General features: G+C 39.3%; 1 protein-coding gene across 1 annotated transcript in view; it reads left to right on the top strand.

Moving 5' to 3' along the window:
• The window catches only part of LOC135475004 (putative ATP-dependent RNA helicase TDRD12), a 93,913-nt gene that overhangs the window by 54,727 nt on the left and 15,360 nt on the right, over positions 1–23,826 (top strand). The window contains exons 15-28 of the mRNA XM_064754727.1: positions 1,114–1,169; positions 2,123–2,281; positions 2,468–2,584; positions 2,846–3,021; positions 5,369–5,454; positions 9,618–9,761; positions 11,274–11,372; positions 15,501–15,565; positions 17,171–17,302; positions 17,664–17,724; positions 18,421–18,485; positions 21,938–22,013; positions 22,271–22,323; positions 23,371–23,511. Of these exons, the coding sequence (XP_064610797.1) occupies positions 1,114–1,169; positions 2,123–2,281; positions 2,468–2,584; positions 2,846–3,021; positions 5,369–5,454; positions 9,618–9,761; positions 11,274–11,372; positions 15,501–15,565; positions 17,171–17,302; positions 17,664–17,724; positions 18,421–18,485; positions 21,938–22,013; positions 22,271–22,323; positions 23,371–23,511 (1,430 nt within the window). The remainder of the gene's footprint in view (positions 1–1,113; positions 1,170–2,122; positions 2,282–2,467; positions 2,585–2,845; positions 3,022–5,368; positions 5,455–9,617; positions 9,762–11,273; positions 11,373–15,500; positions 15,566–17,170; positions 17,303–17,663; positions 17,725–18,420; positions 18,486–21,937; positions 22,014–22,270; positions 22,324–23,370; positions 23,512–23,826) is intronic.

The raw sequence follows: 23,826 nt of genomic DNA, 5'->3' as shown, positions 1-23,826 counted from the left end.
TCCACAGGTAATTAGACTACCGTAGAGCTAAACACGCAGGTACATGTAAGGTGACCACCACCAACACACAGATCCGAACCTTACTCATACGCAGAGGCTACGCCATTGAAAATCCACAAGTAATTAGAGTACCATAGAGCTAAACACGCAGGTACATGTAAGGTGACCACCACCAACACACAGATCCAGACCTTACTCATACGCAGAGGCTACGCCATTGTAAATCCACAGGTAAGGAGAGTACCGTAGAGCTAAACACGCAGGTACATGTAAGGTGACCACCACCAACACACAGATCCAGACCTTACTCATGCGCAGAGGCTACGCCATTGTAAATCCACAGGTAAGGAGAGTACCGTAGAGGTAAACACGCAGGTACATGTAAAGTGACCACCACCAACACACAGATCCGAACCTTACTCATACGCAGAGGCTACGCCATTGAAAATCAACAGGTAAGGAGAGTACCGTAGAGCTAAACACACAGGTACATGTAAGGTGACCACCACCAACACACAGATCCAGACCTTACTCATACGCAGAGGCTACACCATTGAAAATCCACAGGTAAGGAGAGTACCATAGAGCTAAACACTCAGGTACATGTAAGGTGACCACCACCAACACACAGATCCAAACCTTACTCATACGCAGAGGCTACGCCATTGAAAATCCACAGGTAAGGAGAGTACCGTAGAGCTAAACACGCAGGTACATGTAAAGTGACCACCACCAACACACAGATCCAGACCTTACTCATACGCAGAGGCTACGCCATTGTAAATCCACAGGTAAGGAGAGTACCATAGAGCTAAACACACAGGTACTTTTAAGGAGAGTAGACAGCACCCTGGACACCTGTGGGTGGTTGCTGGTTTCTCCCGAGCCCAGTTTCCTCCCACCATAATGCTGGCTGTCGTTGTATAAGTCAAATATTCTTGACCACTGTGTAAAACACCAATCAAATAAATAAACCAATACCATTGATATGACTTCAACACATCTTGTAATTGTGAGTTGAACTCTTGAAGATTGTCTTTTGATGAGTGGCTTGTAAAAGTGAATTTCTTTCAGATGCAATATATAAAAAGGTCAATAATATTTTTTTGCCAGCACCTGGAGTTGTTGTACGAAGCATGCAAAGATAAAATGGAACTGCCAGATTACAGGTAGGTGTATGAAATGTTACCAGTACCCTGTATGTTTTGCTCTTTTGATTTAAAGTACTTAATATGGTGATGTAGAAAGTAATCAAGTAAAGCACAAAGATGGCGCAACCTTGCAAACAGTCAAAATGTTCATATGTTTTGTCCTTGTATTTTTTATCAGGCTGATAGCTGACCTGTGGGAAGCTCCGGCATATCGTAATATTTCCCCCCACTTGTGTGCCAGATCATCTGACACCTGCACACTTTTGCTGATAGCTGACCTGTGGGAAGCTCCGGCATATCGTAATATTTCCCCCCACTTGTGTGCCAGATCATCTGACACCTGCACACTTTTGCTGATAGCTGACCTGTGGGAAGCTCCGGCATATCGTAATATTTCCCCCCACTTGTGTGCCAGATCATCTGACACCTGCACACTTTTGCTGATAGCTGACCTGTGGGAAGCTCCGGCATATCGTAATATTTCCCCCCACTTGTGTGCCAGATCATCTGACACCTGCACACTTTTGCTGATAGCTGACCTGTGGGAAGCTCCGGCATATCGTAATATTTCCCCCCACTTGTGTGCCAGATCATCTGACACCTGCACACTTTTGCTGATAGCTGACCTGTGGGAAGCTCCGGCATATCGTAATATTTCCCCCCACTTGTGTGCCAGATCATCTGACACCTGCACACTTTTGCTGATAGCTGACCTGTGGGAAGCTCCGGCATATCGTAATATTTCCCCCCACTTGTGTGCCAGATCATCTGACACCTGCACACTTTTGCTGATAGCTGACCTGTGGGAAGCTCCGGCATATCGTAATATTTCCCCCCACTTGTGTGCCAGATCATCTGACACCTGCACACTTTTGCTGATAGCTGACCTGTGGGAAGCTCCGGCATATCGTAATATTTTCCCCCACTTGTGTGCCAGATCATCCGACACCTGCACACGTTTGCTGTTGTAGTCGCAGTGTACTGGATGTGGAACCTGAGGTGGAGAGTTTACCTGTGGCATTAGAGGACGTCTCAGGTGAAGAGAGCTCAGATACGACCACACCTGTCTTCATTTCTGCATGTGGCACACCTGAATGCTTTTACCTGAGGCTTGCTGAGAGAAACCAAGAGTAAGTAATCAGCTGCGTTTTTTGTTTACATGATTTCCAAAAACAGTTTGAGATAGGGCTTCCAAATTTAATACACATATTGCCCTCATCGTGGAGATAATCTGATGATTTTGGATTTTATTTACTATTACATGTTCAGTTGAAGCTTAAGTGACACCAGATATATTCCTCTGTTTGAATTTTCAGCCGGGAGGAGCTGATGAGCAGAATGAACAAAGACTCTAGTCAGCAGAAAGTTGTTCTGGATGAGAAGAAGATCAAGGCAGGCACTTTGTGTCTAGCCAATTTCTACATTGATGACAAGTAGGTGTACAGCAAACATTCCCAGTAAAAATACGTCAGTAATTTCATTGAACACATGCATAACATTCATGTAAAACCTGCAGCCCTAACTTTTCGATGCAGGACAAATAGATAAATAAATTATTTATTTTATTTGTATTTCTTTTATTCTTGTTTTTTTTGTCTTTTTTCTTTTGCCATTTTAATGGTTCAGTCTTGACACCTAACCAGGTATCTGACATTTGTATAAATAGATGAATATGTTAATGAATCATTTTCTAGTTGGTATCGTGCTAAGATTGTATCCGTGGGAAATGACGATAAGGTAGATGTGCTTTTCGTGGATTACGGGGATACAGAGACGATGAGTGTACAGGATATTAGGGAGATTCCAGAGAAGTACCTTAGGCTGCCATTCCAAGCCATGGAGTGTGGGTTACCTGATGTAGCACCTGTGGGTGAGTATACTCGGTCTGACTAATCTGTACTGCTGTAAATGAGTATCAGGCTATAATCTCTTACAAAGGGGGATAATCTGTACCTCCATAAACAAGTCTCAGGCTATAATCTCTTACAAAGGGGGATAATCTGTACCTCTATAAACAAGTCTCAGGCTATAATCTCTTACAAAGGGGGATAATCTGTACTCCTATAAACAAGTCTCTGACTATAATCTCTTACAAAGGGGGATAATCTGTACCTCCATAAACAAGTCTCTGGCTATAATCTCTTACAAAGAGGAATAATCTGTACCCCTATAAACAAGTCTCTGGCTATAATCTCTTACAAAGGGGGGATAATCTGTACCTCCATAAACAAGTCTCAGGCTATAATCTCTTACAAAGGGGGATAATCTGTACCTCCATAAACAAGTCTGGCTATAATCTCTTACAAAGAGGAATAATCTGTACCTCTATAAACAAGTCTCTGACTATAATCTCTTACAAAGGGGGATAATCTGTACCTCCATAAACAAGTCTCAGGCTATAATCTCTTACAAAGGGGAATAATCTGTACCCCTATAAACAAGTCTCTGGCTATAATCTCTTACAAAGGGGGATAATCTGTACCTCTATAAACAAGTCTCAGGCTATAATCTCTTACAAAGGGGGATAATCTGTACCTCTATAAACAAGTCTCGGGCTATAATCTCTTACAAAGGGGGGTAATCTGTACTTCTATAAACAAGTCTCAGGCTATAATCTCTTACAAAGGGGGTTAATCTGTACCTCTATAAACAAGTCTGGCTATAATCTCTTACAAAGGGGGATAATCTGTACCTCTATAAACAAGTCTCAGGCTATAGTCTCTTACAAAGAGGAATGATCTGTACCTCTATAAACAAGTCTCAGGCTATAATCTCTTACAAAGGGGGATAATCTGTACCTCCATAAACAAGTCTGTGGCTATAATCTCTTACAAAGGGGGATAATCTGTACCTCCATAAACAAGTCTCAGGCTATAATCTCTTACAAAGAGGAATAATCTGTACCTCCATAAACAAGTCTCTGGCTATAATCTCTTATAAAGAGGAATAATCTGTACCTCTATAAACAAGTCTCTGGCTATAATCTCTTACAAAGAGGGTTAATCTGTACCTCTATAAACTAGTCTCAGGCTATAATCTCTTACAAAGGGGGATAATCTGTACCTCCATGAACAAATCTCAGGCTATAATCTCTTACAAAGAGGGTTAATCTGTACCTCTATAAACAAGTCTCTGACTATAATCTCTTACAAAGGGGGATAATCTGTACCTCCATAAACAAGTCTCAGGCTATAATCTCTTACAAAGGGGGATAATCTGTACCTCCATAAACAAGTCTCTGGCTATGATCTCTTACAAAGGGGGATAATCTGTACCTCCATAAACAAGTCTCGGGCTATAATCTCTTACAAAGAGGAATAATCTGTACCCCTATAAACAAGTCTCTGGCTATAATCTCTTACAAAGAGGAATAATCTGTGCCTCTATATACAAGTCTCTGGCTATGATCTGTTACAAAGGGGGTTAATCTGTACCTCCATAAACAAGTCTCAGGCTATAATCTCTTACAAAGAGGAATAATCTGTACCTCTATAAACAAGTCTCTGACTATAATCTCTTACAAAGGGGGATAATCTGTACCTCCATAAACAAGTCTCAGGCTATAATCCCTTACAAAGGGGGATAATCTGTACCTCTTTAAACAAGTCTCGGGCTATAATCTCTTACGAAGGGGCTTAATCTGTACCTCTATAAACAAATCTCGGGCTATAATCTCTTACAAAGACGAATAATCTGTACCTCTATAAAAAAGTCGCAGGCTATAATCTTTTACAAAGGGACTTAATCTGTACCTCTATAAATAAGTCTCGGGCTATAATCTCTTACAAAGGGGGATAATCTGTACCTCCATAAACAAGTCTCAGGCTATAATCCCTTACAAACAGGAATAATCTGTACCGCTATAAACAAGAACATCTGTACTGTTATAAAGAGAACATTTGCAGGCTATGATCTCTCATACAGTGCGAGGGAGGGATTAATCTGTACTGGTGTGAAAGGGAACATTCACAGGCTGTGCTCTCTCGTACAGGCAGGGAGTTGGGAGGGTTGAGATGTGATTAACATGGTCAACTTTTCATGTGTGTGATATATTTCAGTTTCATTTATTTTTATAACAAAATTGTCCTCAGTGTTCAGTATCCGATTTTTCGGATATTGTGTTGTGTCTTTGTAGTTGTCATTTGTCATTTTGTGAGAGCCAGTATTGTTTGTGCACAGATAGTGAACTTGCCCTGTCACTATTAATTCATCTGCAGGAAGCTCATGGCAGGAAGATGATGGTGATGCATTGTGGGAGATGGTTTGCCATCATAATGGGGATTTCAGAGAGCTGCAGGCCAAGGTGAGGAAGATGTGACTCCAAGAGCCTGTGGAAAAATCAGTGATATCCCCCTTACCGACCAAATATGTATTTTTGTAATTCGTTTTCAATTGGAATGAATTTACGTTCACACATGCCACCCAGTATATGTAAATGTGGACACATTGGATTGCTGAAGTGCTGCCTAGTGGGAATTAGTCATAATACATCATGCTTTTGGTAAAACTTGGGAATTGCTTCCTGATGAGGCCATAATACATCATACTTTTGGTAAAACTTGGGAATTGCTTCCTGATGAGGCCATAATACATCATACTTTTGATAAAACTTGGGAATTGCTTCCTGATGAAGTCATAATACATCACACTTTTGATAAAACTTGGGAATTGCTTCCTGATGAGGTCATAATACATCATACTTTTGGTATAACTTGGGAAATCCTTCCTGATGAGGCCATAATACATCATACTTTTGGTAAAACTTGGGAATTGCTTCCTGATGAGGCCATAATACATCATACTTTTGATAAAACTTGGGAATTGCTTCCTGATGAAGTCATAATACATCACACTTTTGATAAAACTTGGGAATTGCTTCCTGATGAGGTCATAATACATCATACTTTTGATAAAACTTGGGAAATCCTTCCGGATGAGGTCATAATACATCATACTTTTGATAAAACTTGGGAATTGCTTCCTGATGAGGTCATAATACATCATACTTTTGGTAAAACTTGGGAATTGCTTCCTGATGAGGTCATAATACATCATACTTTTGGTATAACTTGGGAATTGCTTCCTGATGAGGCCATAATACATCATACTTTTGGTAAGACTTGGAAAATCCTTCCTGACGAGGTCATAATACATCAGACTTTTGGTATAACTTGGGAATTGCTTCCTGATGAGGCCATAATACATCACACTTTTGATAAAACTTGGGAAATCCTTCCTGATGAGGTCATAATACATCATACTTTTGATAAAACTTGGGAATTGCTTCCTGATGAGGTCATAATACATCATACTTTTGGTAAAACTTGGGAATTGCTTCCTGATGAGGTCATAATACATCATACTTTTGGTATAACTTGGGAATTGCTTCCTGATGAGGCCATAATACATCATACTTTTGATAAAACTTGGGAATTACTTCCTGATGAAGTCATAATACATCACACTTTTGATAAAACTTGGGAATTGCTTCCTGATGAGGTCATAATACATCATACTTTTGGTATAACTTGGGAAATCCTTCCTGATGAGGCCATAATACATCACACTTTTGGTAAAACTTGGGAAATCCTTCCGGATGAGGTCATAATACATCATACTTTTGATAAAACTTGGGAATTGCTTCCTGATGAGGTCATAATACATCATACTTTTGGTATAACTTGGGAATTGCTTCCTGATGAGGCCATAATACATCATACTTTTGATAAAACTTGGGAATTGCTTCCTGATGAAGTCATAATACATCACACTTTTGATAAAACTTGGGAATTGCTTCCTGATGAGGCCATAATACATCATACTTTTGATAAAACTTGGGAATTGCTTCCTGATGAAGTCATAATACATCACACTTTTGATAAAACTTGGGAAATCCTTCCTGATGAGGCCATAATACATCACACTTTTGATAAAACTTGGGAATTCCTTCTTGATGAGGTCATAATACATCATACTTTTGGTAAAACTTGGGAATTGCTTCCTGATGAGGCCATAATACATCATACTTTTGGTAACACTTGGGAATTGCTTCCTGATGAGGTCATAATACATCATACTTTTGGTATAACTTGGGAAATCCTTCCTGATGAGGCCATAATACATCACACTTTTGGTAAAACTTGGGAAATCCTTCCTGATGAGGTCATAATACATCATACTTTTGATAAAACTTGGGAATTGCTTCCTGATGAGGCCATAATACATCATACTTTTGATAAAACTTGGGAAATCCTTCCTGACGAGGCCATAATACATCATACTTTTGGTAAAACTTGGGAATTGCTTCCTGATGAGGCCATAATACATCATACTTTTGGTATAACTTGGGAATTCCTTCCTGATGAGGCCTTAATACATCATACTTTTGGCATAACTTGGGAATTCCTTCCTGATGAGGCCATAATACATCATACTTTTGGTAAAACTTGGGAATTGCTTCCTGATAAGGCCATAATACATCATACTTTTGGTAACACTTGGGAATTGCTTCCTGATGAGGTCATAATACATCATACTTTTGATAAAACTTGGGAATTGCTTCCTGATGAGGCCATAATACATCATACTTTTGATAAAACTTGGGAAATCCTTCCTGATGAGGCCATAATACATCATACTTTTGGTAAAACTTGGGAATTGCTTCCTGATGAGGCCATAATACATCATACTTTTGGTATAACTTGGGAATTGCTTCCTGATGAGGCCTTAATACATCATACTTTTGGCATAACTTGGGAAATCCTTCCTGATGAGGCCATAATACATCATACTTTTGGTAAAACTTGGGAATTGCTTCCTGATAAGGCCATAATACATCATACTTTTGGTATAACTTGGGAATTGCTTCCTGATGAGGTCATAATACATCATACTTTTGGTAAAACTTGGGAAATCCTTCCTGATGAGGCCATAATACATCATATGTTTGGTAAGACTTGGGAATTGCTTCCTTATGAGGTCATAATACATCATACGTTTGGTAAAACTTGGGAATTGCTTCCTGATGAGGCCATAATACATCATACGTTTGGTAAAACTTGGGAATTCCTTCCTGATGAGGCCATAATACATCATACTTTTGGTAAAACTTGGGAAATCCTTCCTGATGAGGTCATAATACATCATACTTTTGGTAAAACTTGGGAAATCCTTCCTGATGAGGTCATAATACATCATACTTTTGGTAAAACTTGGGAAATCCTTCCTGATGAGGTCATAATACATCATACTGTTGGTAAAACTTGGGAATTGCTTCCTGATGAGGCCTTAATACATCATACTTTTGGTAAAACTTGGGAATTACTTCCTGATGAGGTCATAATACATCATACTTTTGGTATAACTTGGGAATTGCTTCCTGATGAGGCCATAATACATCACATTTTTGATAAAACTTGGGAAATCCTTCCTGATGAGGCCATAATACATCACACTTTTGATAAAACTTGGGAATTGCTTCCTGATGAGGTCATAATACATCATACTTTTGGTAAAACTTGGGAATTGCTTCCTGATGAGGCCATAATACATCATACTTTTGGTAACACTTGGGAATTCCTTCCTGATGAGGTCATAATACATCATACGTTTGGTAAAACTTGGGAAATCCTTCCTGATGAGGTCATAATACATCATACGTTTGGTAAAACTTGGGAAATCCTTCCTGATGAGGTCATAATACATCATACTTTTGATAAAACTTGGGAATTGCTTCCTGATGAGGCCATAATACATCATACTTTTGGTATAACTTGGGAATTGCTTCCTGATGAGGCCATAATACATCATACTTTTGGTATAACTTGGGAATTGCTTCCTGATGGCCATAATACATCATACTTTTGGTAAAACTTGGGAAATCCTTCCTGATGAGGTCATAATACATTATACTTTTGGTAAGACTTGGGAATTCCTTCCGGATGAGGTCATAATACATCATACTTTTGGTATAACTTGGGAATTGCTTCCTGATGAGGCCATAATACATCATACTTTTGGTGAAACTTGGGAATTCCTTCCTGATGAGGTCATAATACATCATACTTTTGGTAAAACTTGGGAAATCCTTCCTGATGAGGCCATAATACATCATACTTTTGGTAAAACTTGGGAAATCCTTCCTGATGAGGTCATAATACATCATACTTTTGGTAAGACTTGGAATTCCTTTCTGATGAGGTCATGATACATCATGCTTCTGGTAAAACATGGAAATCCATAACTTGCACACCATCATAATCAAATTGAATTTATTGAAACAATTTTTGTTGAACTACACAGACACAAATGGAATTTCTCAAAACTATTAATATATCATATTCACAGATTGTATGCAACCACCCCAACTACTAGTACAAACCATAACTTTTAATGATTGAGTTAATCAAAAAATGTACGTTTGCGTGATTAGGTGCACCTCATTGCTGTCACATGTCACGTTTGTAGGTAAAAGGGAGGCGAATAGCACAGTGTATCGGCGCTCATCGCCATCTGGTGGACCTGGTGTACAAGAGTTGTGATGAGGAGGTGAATGTCCTGCAGGAGATGGTTTATCATAAACATTGTCAGGTTGACAGCACCTCCATACAGGTATGGTTAACCAGGTGGTTTAAAGGCAAAGTAAATTTACAGTGTAGCATCACATGTAGTTTGTTCTTTCTTCACTTGGAAGTTTAATATCACATTTTCCTACTTCCGTATACCTGTAGTTAAAATATCAGGATATCTTTCACTGATGATAGTGTTATTTCACACAAATGTCACTTTAGTTATTTCAGACCCACATGTCATGATGTCGAAAAAGAAACATCCTGTTGTATTCATTGTCTTCCTCTCTGATCTCAGCGGGATGGCGTCATAATACATGTGTAGTAAACTTTTTACATTCTACATCATACATCAGTAAGGCACGAAATCCTGCAATGGCTTATATTTGGCATCATTCTACACACGTATGTACAAATCTATGTAGATTTACAGCTAAAAATGTCATCACTTGTGCAGATTTACAGCTAAAAATGTCATCACTTGTGCAGATTTTCAGCTAAAAATGTCATCACTTGTGCAGATTTACAGCTAAAATGCCATCACTTGTGTGGATTTACAGCTAAAAATGTCATCACTTGTGTAGATTTACAGCTAAAAATGTCACCACTTGCTCAGATACAGAAATTATGATACATTATTAAGTAGCTAAAAATGTCATCACTTGTGTAGATTTACAGCTAAAAATGTCACCACGTGCTCAGATACAGAGATTATGATACATTATTAAGTAGCTATAAATGTGGTCCAATGAAATCCGTTGGATCGTACCACGTGACCGTCCTGTACTTGGAGTGATACTTGATCCCGGAGAGCCATATTTTTTTTGTATTGTACGGTAGCAAAAGGAGGTAACTTTATATGTTAAAATCATTGGGCGTGAGGCGCTGCTGCTGCATTTCTGTAAACACTGATGAGGAAATGTGGACGAGGGAAAAAATTTCATTATTTGTTGATTTTCAAATTCCACAAAAAACTAAAGTGAAGATCAAAAGTGGCTTAGAAATGTACAAGCACTGGATACAGAGTGCATTGCCCACTGAGAACAGGTAGGTCAAAAGAACTTCTCCAGGCCGGGTGAATGTGTATTTGTATCTTCGCTAGTTATTTTTGCGTGAGGTTTAAGTCCTCAACCAGGTTCAGCTGTATAATAAATAGGTCATTGTGACGTGTTTTGTTCATTATGGAGTGACACTGTACTTGTCTGTGTTGTGTTGGAAATCCGCGCCACAGATTTACAACACAAGGTGGACTTATAGTACAAAACACTTTACAATAATCGAATAGTTAACACTTTACGCTTTAACACTTTACACTGACCTGATATAATGATGTCTGTGTATTGCACAATGGAGGTTGATTAAATATTATGTGATTGAAGCAGTCAGTATAGTAAAATATTGGTGATTGTGATGGGCCTACCATGGCTGAAATGAGGTGGATACTTACCTTCTCCAGTCTCAAAGAAACAATCAGTCCCTTGAAATACATCAAATTTCATGGAAAACTGAAAATTAAAAAAAAAATCCAAAAATACAGGTTGTTCTGTATTTGCAGCCACTGTTTCCTCTGTCTGTGTGTGGGGCAGAGAGTTCAGGTGCAGACAAACTTCCCCAGAGGCCAGTAGACCTGTGTAGGTCTATCTACAACACCCAGGTAAGTCAGTACATGCAGTTATATTTTTTTATATAGTCATTATTTTGTAATCTTTGGGACCACAATATGCCGTGACTTATACTGTGACCCATTTGGTGAATACAACAATTTGACAGATAAAATTAAGGCAAGAAATTAGACAGCCCTCTGTGCCAGTAAGGGATTTCTTCTCCCAAGGAAATATGTTACAGACCTCTTTAGCTTACTTCAGTGTTAACAAGAAGTCGATCCCCTGAATTTGGTGTTAGGCGATCAATTTCCTTTTGATCTGCTTAGCCTGAAACCAGGTGTTTGATTGATAACCTGGTTTTACCACCTGACACAGGTGATTGTCTTTTAATTTATAAAATAAAACCATAAGCTAACTGAAATGATAAACTGAATGTAATGGCCAAAAATTGATATTCTCTGAAATATAAAAAGTGAAACCTGATATGGTTTACATTTACACCTTTAACAGGAAGTAGAGGTGCTTTGTTATTCTTTAACAAGAAGCAGAGGTGCTTTATTATCCTTTAACAAGCAGTAGAGGTGCTTTGTTATCCTTTAACAAGCAGTAGAGGTGCTATGTTATCCTTTAACAACAAATAATTTAACAATAGTCATAACACTGAACAATATGGAAGCGAGTAAAGTTGGACCTGCGTAGCTCCGTGTCTGTCTTTGTACCTAGTCGAACATGTGATAGTTAGTTACATAGGCAGCTCTTCAATTCTACTCCTGAAGAAAGTGCGGAAAGCCAGCTCATCAATTCTACTGATGAGGGAAGTGTGGAAAGCTACTTATTGATCTATGTGGTGCCCTTCTTAATGGAATTATGCAAGTTTTCAAACCATCTTCATTTCCTGAAGTAACTGAGTCAGTTATCCTTTACAAATCCTTTACTGGCGCATAGTCATGAATCCAGTACAGAGGGTCAAACCAAAGGTCCTGGAAAGCGTAGGTCTGCAGAGATAACAATCCCCACGGTAAAGAGGGCGAATTCTATAGGAAACTTACCTTATCTGATGTCGTCTTCGCCCAGTACATCACTCCTTGATTGACCAGATTTCCATACAGGTCAAGAAGGCCATTTTATTTTCACTGAAACCCCTACTGGATATTATCCAGGTAAACCAAAGTAAGATAAATGACTTGGCTGCCGAGCTCAAGAAAGTTGTTGACCACCTTTGAGCCAGGGACGAAACCATTAAAAACTGTGAAACTAAAATAACTGATGTCAGCTGAAATAAGCCAATTAAAATCTGAAATTATGGAATCTAAAAGTATGATGGCTGTGTTGAAAAAACAAAACAATCTCCTACACGATAAATCGGAGCAGTACAGTCATCGAAATGGGCTTCAAATAAGTGGACTAAAACTGGAAGACGGTGAAACCACTGACCTTGCAGAGTGTAGACCAGCAAAGAAAATAGGAGTTGAAATGTCTCAGTGTGATATTTCTAGATCACACTATGTTGGCAGAAATAATTAACAGATTATTATCAAATTTGTATCGTACAGAAAACAAAGGGAGTTAATTTCAGCCAGGAAGAAGTTGAGGCAATCTGAAGAGTTTTCTTCTGTGTTCATACGAGGACCTTACCCTTTATTGTTCTAAACTAATAAAAAAACTACTTGACCTACGAAAAAAAAGGGGACATTTTCTCAGTCTGGTCTATGGACAGTGATATATTGGTCAAAAATCAGAACAGTGGGAGCGGCACCTTATTGTCCATGACGATGATATTTTTTGACTTTGTCTGAAAAGTCACCCCTTTCAGACCTGGCCCTCTACTTCTCGTAACCAGTTTACTAACTACTTTCACATGTCATATTCTCTGCGAGAAAGGCAATCTGATTTATTTTCCACACATTTCTATGGAAGTGCCATCTTTCTGTCTTGGACATAAAAGGATCAGGTTATTGTGTAATTGTGATCTAAACCCTGGCCGCTTTCTTGCACGGGATACTTGTGGCATTTTGTATGTCCGTGCCAGTCTGTTTTGTGATTGTTTGATGTTGGCAAATCATGCTGTTACTGGCTTCTGTATATAGTATAATGTAACATTCTCCGGTACTGGGTATAGAGCTATTACAAAGGTACTATAAATACCCATCATTACATTATGGATATAAAGAGTAGTAGTCATTAATCACTTTCATATATATTTATTTTGTATGCTTCTTTGCAGTCTTGTTTGTTGTTCCCACTTGTCTTTTATAACATGAAAGCCATAACATCTTGTTTAAATTGCTTTCTGCAGCTGTTGGAAATCGAGTTCCTTTCTTTACTGGCCGAGTCTGTGCTTCCTTCTGGTAATATTATCTATTTCTCATGGGTCACATAAACCAGTACAGAGCGGCAATCGGATTATGACATAATCATATCAGTTATAAAGTATATTTACTGATCAGATGCCTAAGAGATGTATTGTACGACTATATCTGTACTTTTATATCTACTGACACTGTTGAGAATCTCACTATCCTGTGTTTACTTTGTTGCGTTCTTAATCAACATTACTTCAGAATAGTATCTATGCTCCGTTTGTTAATGTGCGGTGACGTACATTCTAACCCAGGACTGTCAAGCACGCGAGCGATAAAATTCTGCCACATTAATGCACGAAGCATTGTAGCCAGAATGGAGGATGACTTTTCTACCCTCTCTAAACGGGACGAAATTAACACCTTACTGTGTATGAAATATGATTGCGATGTGATTGGAGTAAGTGAAACATGGCTTGATGTAGGGATTTCAGATGAAGAGGTGAGGCTACCAGGGTATTAGTGGGGTGGGGCTACCAGGGTATTAGTGGGGTGGGGCTACCAGGGTATTAGTGGGGTGGGGCTACCAGGGTTTTAGTGGGGTGGGGATACCAGGGTATTCGTGGGGTGAGGTTACCAGGGTATTAGTGGGGTGGGGCTACCAAGGTATTAGTGGGGTGGGGCTACCAGGGTTTTAGTGGGGTGGGGCTACCAGGGTTTTAGTGGGGTGGGGCTACCAGGGTATTAGTGGGGTGGGGCTACCAGGGTATTAGTGGGGTGAGGCTACCAGGGTATTAGTGGAGTGGGGCTGCCCAGAGTGTGGATTATGAAAATGCTGAACACTATCTGTTCACCTGTCCTGCTTTTGCCGCCCTAAGGAAGAAGATGCTCATCTTACTGGCCCGTGTCCCTTGTCCTGGTACACACTTCTCTATACTCGATGATCTTTGTCAGAAGTACACGTTGTACATACTATTATTAAATGGGCCTTCGGATTTCCGTATTGCTGACAACTTGATTGTACATCAGTACATGGCAGACACTCGACGTTTCTCCAACCTTTGATTAAATTTATTTTCTATCTTTTAATTTATTTAATAATAAGTAGTTAATCCATTTAGTTGTTTTCTTGGAATTTTGATTATTTAATGTCTATGTCTACGGTAATGTAATGTTTACCTATATGTATATATTTATATGTGCATGTTTGCATGGTCATTGTTGTACTTGCCAAATTGTATCCCTTTTGTATCAGTTGGCTGTGGGCCAATAAAATAAATAAAGAATTAAGTTAAATTAAAACAGACAAGAGGTGTAAACATACTTAAACGGCTACAGCTAGTTAGTTTATGACAATAGGGCAAAAATCAAAACAGGGATCGCTTTGTGTCACAGCAGAAACAGGTCTGTTTTGTGGTTATAGGAAAGCTTTTGTATGACTGATTAAATTTATTGATGATTTTCTTGATTTTCTCGAATTGAGCTATTTTCGTACTTTGAATGGAGCTATTTTTGTACTTTGAATGGAGATATTTTGGTTACCGGTACTGTAAATCTTCAACCTTGTCAACCACTGAAGCAGTTTTATCAGTGGAAGTCATGCATACAGTTATTATGAACAGGACTCTGAAAATGGTTATGTTGTGTCATTAAATATGCAAATTATTTCTCACTACCCCATAGTTCTCTCAGAATGTTTCAAAATATTGGCTGCAGTGGTGGTTGAAAAGGTTGAAGAATTTACAAAAATAAAAGAAATCACAAATATTAAAACGTATGTCTTAGAAACTTTGGACTGGTTACTCTTTGGTTACATATATACGTTTGATTTAGTATTGTCTTTTTTTGTTAAGGGTATGAATGATGATTATGTTCCAGAACCCTCTGGTATTACGCACCATGACCCTGCAGTTGGGGAACATGCTGAAGAGTATTGTGGAGGAGTAAGTACTTCTTACCCGATTATAGGGAATCTATGTGAGCAAGTAGGTACTCCAGAGGAAGCACATGTACACTGTATCTGGTCCCAGTATGAACACTTCATTTTATCAAGTCAGACACTTCCTTTATAGCTATGTTTCCTGCCTTCATCCAACGGGCAGGACGAACTGATCTAACTGACTCGATGGTTGATAAATATTAATTTATTTACAGTATCCAATGAAATAGTAGTTTCCCTAATGATTGACAGCAAAGATGAAACATCAACATGCATATTTTATCTGCGCACAGAACCAGTTGCAGGTATAAAATCTGCTAACACAAGCACTTTCCACGCCCTCCTTTGAGCAGGAACAAAACCAACAGTTTGTTGTCACATTTAGGCATGAAGCCCAAATCTTCTTACGATTTACTCTAGTTTCCCCTGCCATGTGTAAGGCTTGGCATACACTGAAGCTTAAAACCCAACTCAGATCAGCCTAGCTAAATGGTCAGCAATAGGAAAGTGTTCAATAAAAAATGAAAAAATTAAAAAATGGGAATGACAAGCAGTCATCTTGTGAGCCGGGCCCAATTGACAGAAAACAACGAAATTCATGAAAACAACCTACTCAACAACAACAATAACAATGTGCCAAGAGCTTGCTGTGGATCCAGAGGAACACAACTGTTTTATTTTATTGTTTAGTTTGTTCATCAAAGGAAATGTGGCCTGTACATAAAAGTTCACCCAGGTCAGCCACCAGATAAAAATGTCAGTGTCAAGTTTTACGCATAGGATTATGGTTAAGCCTTCACAAATATACACATACATACATATACATACATACATACATATACATCCGTTCCCATGCATATACTAAATATGTTCTGTGTTTTACTCAAGCTGCTTATAATGATTATATACAAAGAAAAGCGTAAAACTTTCTCTTTCATTTTTAATAATTTATAGTAATACATTTGTTAACATAAGTAGTTACAAAGGTGAAACCCTCTCTCAAGTTCATCATCCGGTCCCCAAATTAAAGTGGCTCTGGTGTGCTTGAATTAATGTAATCTAGGCCTAGTAATGCTATACACAGTGTCTGGCTTAATTGAAAAAAGAAGTGTATAAAGGGTAAGAAAGAGATCATAAACAAGCCATTGCTCATTATGAAAGGTTAAGTAGTGTGTTTAAGTTCCATTTTGTGTAACCTTGGTTCTAGTGGAAATTATTTTGTATATTTAATAATTCCTTTGATTCCAATGGACTGTTGGTTAACTTATAATAACTGCTTAATATCAGTAATAGGATCTGATAGTCCTGAAACTCGAAGGTTATATGGAGTATGTGAGACGCTTTTCGTTGTCGGTTTGTGCATATCTTGGCCTGTTTCACATTTAATGTTGTGTATAATTCCCACAGAATAGACTTGAGTATACATGCACATGAGTGATATGTTCTATTATTATCAAAAGCAGGGTTTGGAGGCACAGTCTTTGAGATATTATATTCACAACTGTATAACTGTTCTTTATCAAATTAAGAATGATTTTATTTTATTGTGCATTGAGATTATTTTATGCACACTATTCTGTTGATGGAGGACACATGTTTGTATTGTCAGTGTATCTGTGGAGGATGAAGTGAAGAAAGAGGTTATCAGTAATCTGTGGAAGCTGATCCGATACTCCCAGCATGCAACAGTCGTCACCACCCTATTGCCACTTCTTACACAATCAATTCGTCAGTGTCAAAGGTCAGTACAGAAATATCCATGTTGAACTGTAGAGATTCGTGCACGATACAAGACTGAAAACAGTTGTTAACTTAAAACTGATCACGGTTATGGGAGTTATTGCCCTTGATGCACCTAGCACTACTGAGTTATGTCCCGTGATGCACCAAGAATGAAACCCACTTTCTAATCAAGTTTTCACCTATGTTTACCAGTTAACACAAACCGACACAGTTTGCTTTAGATTATAATGAAACCACTAGTTTTTTTGTGTTTTTTTCTTCTTGAAAATCTATGTATTCTAGAAATCCTTAAAAAGTGTGTGGGTGGGTTGTCAATACCTGTATGTTGAATTTATAACTAGTGTGACATTGTATTACAGCCTGCTGTCCAGTGTGTTGGAGAGTCGCTTTGTGACCCATCTTTGCTGGCAGATATGCAGGGTAAGAAGTGTTCCCTTGTCAGAAGATATCATATTGGTTTGCCATTGTATATTTCCTGTTACTGGTAAAATATTTACTTAAGAAAATTGTGAATTTCGTCTTCTGGGCTCCTTAATACTCGTAAACCTGAGGGTGAAGGTGTCCAGAGGGTGAAATATCATCTAGCACACAATTTATATAAAACTGTCTTGGTTGGCTTTCTCCGTGGTTGTATGTAAGGAGGTCTGGCAGCAACCTTGTGGATGCTCATGGGGCTCTTGAACCCAGTTTTTTCCAACCATGACACTGGCTGCCGTCATATAAGTGAAATAGTCTGAGTATGGCGTAGTACTCCAATCAGAACCATCTTGCTCACCATCTTGCACATATCTTATAACAACCCAAGGACAAAATGGAATCATAAATGCCATCATGAAAATTAATCAAATGTTGAACGAAACATTTTTACAGTAAACTTTTTGTGCCCCCAAAAGTTCAGATTTATGGTAGAGTTGTCTGTAAAGTATAACACTTATTTTAACCCCTGGCTGCTGACTTTGCGTTTAAGTTAATATGTAAATCAATATAAATGTGTGTTAGTTGACATGAAGTCTAGTTTTTCAGAGTTTGGCTTCTATGATAAAGAAAAGAAAAAATAATGCTGTACTGAGCATTAGGTTGTTGATAAAGCCGTTCATCTGGTCCTTGTTTCTTCAGAGTAAGTCATCTGATGTGAAACTGTCCTGTTTGAGAAGTCTACTGATCTTGTGTCATGAAGAAATGTGAGTACTATGAAGCTATAAATGTCAAATATTAAAAATTCTTTGAAAAATGGGATTTCCAGCCCAGAGAAGTTTGATGAGCTTGAAGGAGAATTTTTGGTGTTAAAATACTGTAGCATTACAATAAACTTACGAATTACATATAGCTTTAGCCGGACTTAGCAATATGATTAGCTCCCTCTGTACTACACTTTGAAGCTTGGCTGTTGGTGACCTTTTTGAAGGCTCAAGGTAAATCTGCTGTAAATAAGGTTGTTGCTCCCTCTGAACCTTATGATGGCTCCCTCTGTACCTTATGATGGCTCACTCTGTAGCTTATGATGGCTCACTCTGTACCTTATGATGGCTCACTCTGTACCTTACAATGGCTCCCTCTGTACCTTATGATGGCTCCCTATGTACCTTATGATGGCTCCCTCTGTACCTTATGATGGCTCACACTGTACTTTATGATGGCTCCCTATGTACCTTATGATGGCTCCCTATGTACCTTATGATGGCTCCCTATGTACCTTATGATGGCTCCCTCTGTAGCTTATGATGGCTTACACTGTACTTTATTTTTTTTGTTAAAATACTGTGGCATTACAATAAACTTACGAATTACATATAGCTTTAGCCGGACTTAGCAATATGATTAGCTCCCTCTGTACTACACTTTGAAGCTTGGCTGTTGGTGACCTTTTTTGAAGGCTCAAGGTAAATCTGCTGTAAATAAGGTTGTTGCTCCCTCTGAACCTTATGATGGCTCCCTCTGTACCTTATGATGGCTCCCTCTGTAGCTTATGATGGCTCACTCTGTACCTTATGATGGCTCACTCTGTACCTTACAATGGCTCCCTCTGTACCTTATGATGGCTCCCTATGTACCTTATGATGGCTCCCTCTGTACCTTATGATGGCTCACACTGTACTTTATGATGGCTCCCTATGTACCTTATGATGGCTCCCTATGTACCTTATGATGGCTCCCTATGTACCTTATGATGGCTCCCTCTGTAGCTTATGATGGCTTACACTGTACTTTATTTTTTTTGTTAAAATACTGTGGCATTACAATAAACTTACGAATTACATATAGCTTTAGCCGGACTTAGCAATATGATTAGCTCCCTCTGTACTACACTTTGAAGCTTGGCTGTTGGTGACCTTTTTTGAAGGCTCAAGGTAAATCTGCTGTAAATAAGGTTGTTGCTCCCTCTGAACCTTATGATGGCTCCCTCTGTACCTTATGATGGCTCCCTCTGTAGCTTATGATGGCTCACTCTGTACCTTATGATGGCTCACTCTGTACCTTACAATGGCTCCCTCTGTACCTTATGATGGCTCCCTATGTACCTTATGATGGCTCCCTCTGTACCTTATGATGGCTCACACTGTACTTTATGATGGCTCCCTATGTACCTTATGATGGCTCCCTATGTACCTTATGATGGCTCCCTATGTACCTTATGATGGCTCCCTCTGTAGCTTATGATGGCTTACACTGTACTTTATGATGGCTCCCTCTGTACTTATGATGGCTCACTCTGTACCTTATGATGGCTCCCTATGTACCTTATGATGGCTCCCTATGTACCTTATGATGGCTCCCTGTGTACCTTATGATGGCTCCCTGTGTACCTTATGATGGCTCCCTATGTACCTTATGATGGCTCCCTATGTACCTTATGATGGCTCCCTCTGTAGCTTATGATGGCTTACACTGTACTTTATGATGGCTCCCTCTGTACTTATGATGGCTCACTCTGTACCTTATGATGGCTCCCTATGTACCTTATGATGGCTCCCTATGTACCTTATCATGGCTCCCTCTGTACTTATGATGGCTCCCTCTGTACTTATGATGGCTCACTCTGTACCTTATGATGGCTCCCTCTGTACCTTATGATGGCTCCCTATGTACCTTATGATGGCTCCCTATGTACCTTATGATGGCTCCCTATGTACCTTATGATGGCTCCCTCTGTACTTATGATGGCTCACTCTGTACTTATGATGGCTCACTCTGTACCTTATGATGGCTCCCTATGTACCTTATGATGGCTCCCTATGTACCTTATGATGGCTCCCTATGTACCTTATGATGGCTCCCTCTGTACCTTATGATGGTTCACTCTGTACCTTATGATGGCTTACACTGTACTTTATGATGGCTCACTCTGTACCTTACGATGGCTCATATTGTACCTTATGATTTCTCACTCTGTACCTTATGATGGCGCCCTCTGTACCTTATGATTTCTCACTCTGTACCTTATGATGGCTCACGCTATAGCTTATGATGGCTCCCTCTGTATGTTATGATTTCTCACTCTGTACCTTATTATGGCTTCGTCTGTAGCTTATGATGGCTCCCTCTGTACTTTATGATGGCTCACTCTGTACTTTATGATGGCTCCCTCTGTACCTTATGATGGCTTACACTGTACTTTATGATGGCTCCCTCTGTACTTATGATGGCTCACTCTGTACCTTACGATGGCTCATATTGTACCTTATGATTTCTCACTCTGTAGCTTATGATGGCTCCCTCTGTACCTTTTGATGGTTCACTCTGTACCTTATGATGGTTCGCTCTGTACCTTATGATGGCTCTCTCTGTACGTTATGATGGCTCCCTCTGTACCTTATGATTTCTCCCTCTGTACCTTATGATTTCTCCCTCTGTACCTTATGATGGCTCACTCTATAGCTTATGATGGCTTCCTCTGTACTTTATGATGGCTCACTCTGTACTTTATGATGGCTCCCTCTGTACCTTATGATGGCTTACACTGTACTTTATGATGGCTCCCTCTGTACTTATGATGGCTCACTCTGTACCTTACGATGGCTCATATTGTACCTTATGATTTCTCACTCTGTAGCTTATGATGGCTCACTCTATAACTTATGATGGCTCCCTCTTTATCTTATGATAGCTCACTCTATAGCTTATGATGGCTCCCTCTGTACCTTATGATTTCTCACTCTGTACCTTATGATGGCTCATCCTGTACTTTATGATGGCTCCCTCTGTACCTTATGATGGCTCCCTGTGTACCTTATGATGGCTCACACTGTACTTTATGATGGCTCCCTCTGTACATTTTGATGGCTCCCTCTGTACCTTATGATTTCTCACTCTGTACCTTATGATGGCTCATCCTGTACTTTATGATGGCTCCCTCTGTACCTTATGATGGCTCCCTGTGTACCTTATGATGGCTGACACTGTACTTTATGATGGCTCCCTCTGTACCTTATGATGGCGCACACTGTACTTTATGATGGCTCCCTCTGTACATTTTGATGGCTCCCTCTGTACCTTATGATGACTCCCTCTGTACCTTATGATGGCTCCCTCTGTACCTTATGATGGCTCCCTGTGTACCTTATGATGGTTCACTCTGTACTTTATGATGGGTCCATTGATTTCCAAATGATTAATGTTGTGTTCTTGTGCACAGGGTTAACGTTTCACTGGCTAAGTTGGAGAACATAGAGGCACTGCTCACTACAGTGAAGCAATCCGAATCAATAAAGGTGATTAACTAGGACTGTTATACCAGGTGAAAAATGTATTGCATGCATGCCTGCTTCAAGGAAAATTAATTTACTTTATAGTTTGTTTGTTTTTTTAACTTGTAGACCATTGTGAATTTTTTTTAATGCAAAAAATTATTCTGACTTAATGTCTTAAAGAAAAGAGATATTTGTGTGTGATGTGTCTTGACTGTCACAAAAGTTTCTGGTTATGTGGTACATGATTGAGGACTGATGAACTGACGGATGGGTTACAGGTGAAGACACTGACTACAGAACTGTTAGCGAGGATGTGTACAGCGTTACATAGGTACGTCTTGTACCAGTCTCACTGAAATCTACGTCAAGTGGTCGCTTATTAGGTCTGATAATGAACCTGTTTCCAGCTGATCAGGTGATCTCTCTTTTGATTGAAGTGTTAAAGCCTACCTATCAGGTTCATTTTATTAAAAGGCAAATGCTTGAGGTAAAATGAACAGCTGACTCCATTTCTCAAAATACAGAAGCAAGAATTCTTTTCACAAACTTTGGATAAATGGGACTATAGTTTTGCTATACATTATAAATCAAAAATTAAAATTCCCCAAAAAAAGAAGAAAATGTAAGAGATCCATTAGAATTGCTATTTAGAAGATCATTTTAATGATGTCACAACACTTCTGGTTTGACATGGGAAAGCAGCGTCTTGCATATGTACACAGTCATAATCAAAATTGAATTAACGGAACAGAACTGTTATCCCTAGGACATTTTGCATAATCCAACACAATCAAATTGAATTTCTCAAACCACATACATGTATGCATGTGAATTGAAAGCCGTGGCTCAGTTGGTTAGCGCGCTTGCAGAGCATAATGACCCAGGTGTCTCTCACCAATGCGGTCGCTGTGAGTTCAAGTCCAGCTCATACTGGCTTCCTCTCCGGCCGTACGTGGGAACGTCTGCCAGCAACCTGCGGGTGGTCATGGGTTTCCCCCCGGGCTCTGCCCGGTTTCCGCCCACCACAACGCTGGCCGCCGTCTTATAAGTGAAATATTCTTGAGTATGGCATAAAATACCAATCAAATAAATAAATAAATCAAATTGAATTTGTAATTAAGCTTATGCACTGGGCATCGATACACATTATATTTTGGTATGTCAGCAGTATAAGGCAATGCTCTAACTTGCCTGTTCTCCCACCATAATGCTGGCTGCTGTCATATAAGTGAATATTTTTGAGTAAGACACCAATTAAATCAAATCAAAATCAACCTTGCCTATATTTCACCCCCCACCTTCCCAACACCCTGCAGATTACAAAATTGGAATATCAAACATCAGGTTGTGAGTGTTACATGTGTTTTTGTTCGTTTAGTGCCAGGACAATGGCTAATGTCAAGGCTGAGAAAGGAATTGATGTGGTGTTAAAACAAGTTTCACTCCATAAGGATGACTCTGAGTTTGCTGAAGCCTTCTGCCATTTTTGCTGCGTCTTAGGGGATCACCAAAAGGAAGAGTAAGTTGTAACGTTCGCCATGGAAACCGATTGAAATCGTGTCAGATTGATTCAATATTGACAGAGGTATGCCTCATTTTGTAATGTCTTGCTTCTCGAAGGCCACACTATTTGAAAAGGTGCTTTACAAAGTTTGACATAGGACGATTCTGTGTACTTCTGGTCATTCACCTGAAGCTTAGTGACATTGTGTGTTACTCACACGTATATATATATGGTTCCAGATCTCTGGAAAGTTATGTGGGAGCAGTATGCAGGATGGAAAATTGCCTCATGAGTTAAATTGTAAAAATTGTTGGTCAATATTTGACAAAA

The sequence above is a fragment of the Liolophura sinensis genome, chromosome 9 (assembly GCF_032854445.1).
Source record: "Liolophura sinensis isolate JHLJ2023 chromosome 9, CUHK_Ljap_v2, whole genome shotgun sequence".
In the NCBI taxonomy this organism is placed as follows: Eukaryota; Metazoa; Mollusca; class Polyplacophora; order Chitonida; family Chitonidae; genus Liolophura; species Liolophura sinensis.
Note: the sequence above shows the minus strand (reverse complement) of the source record. Positions and strands in the feature narration are given on the sequence as shown.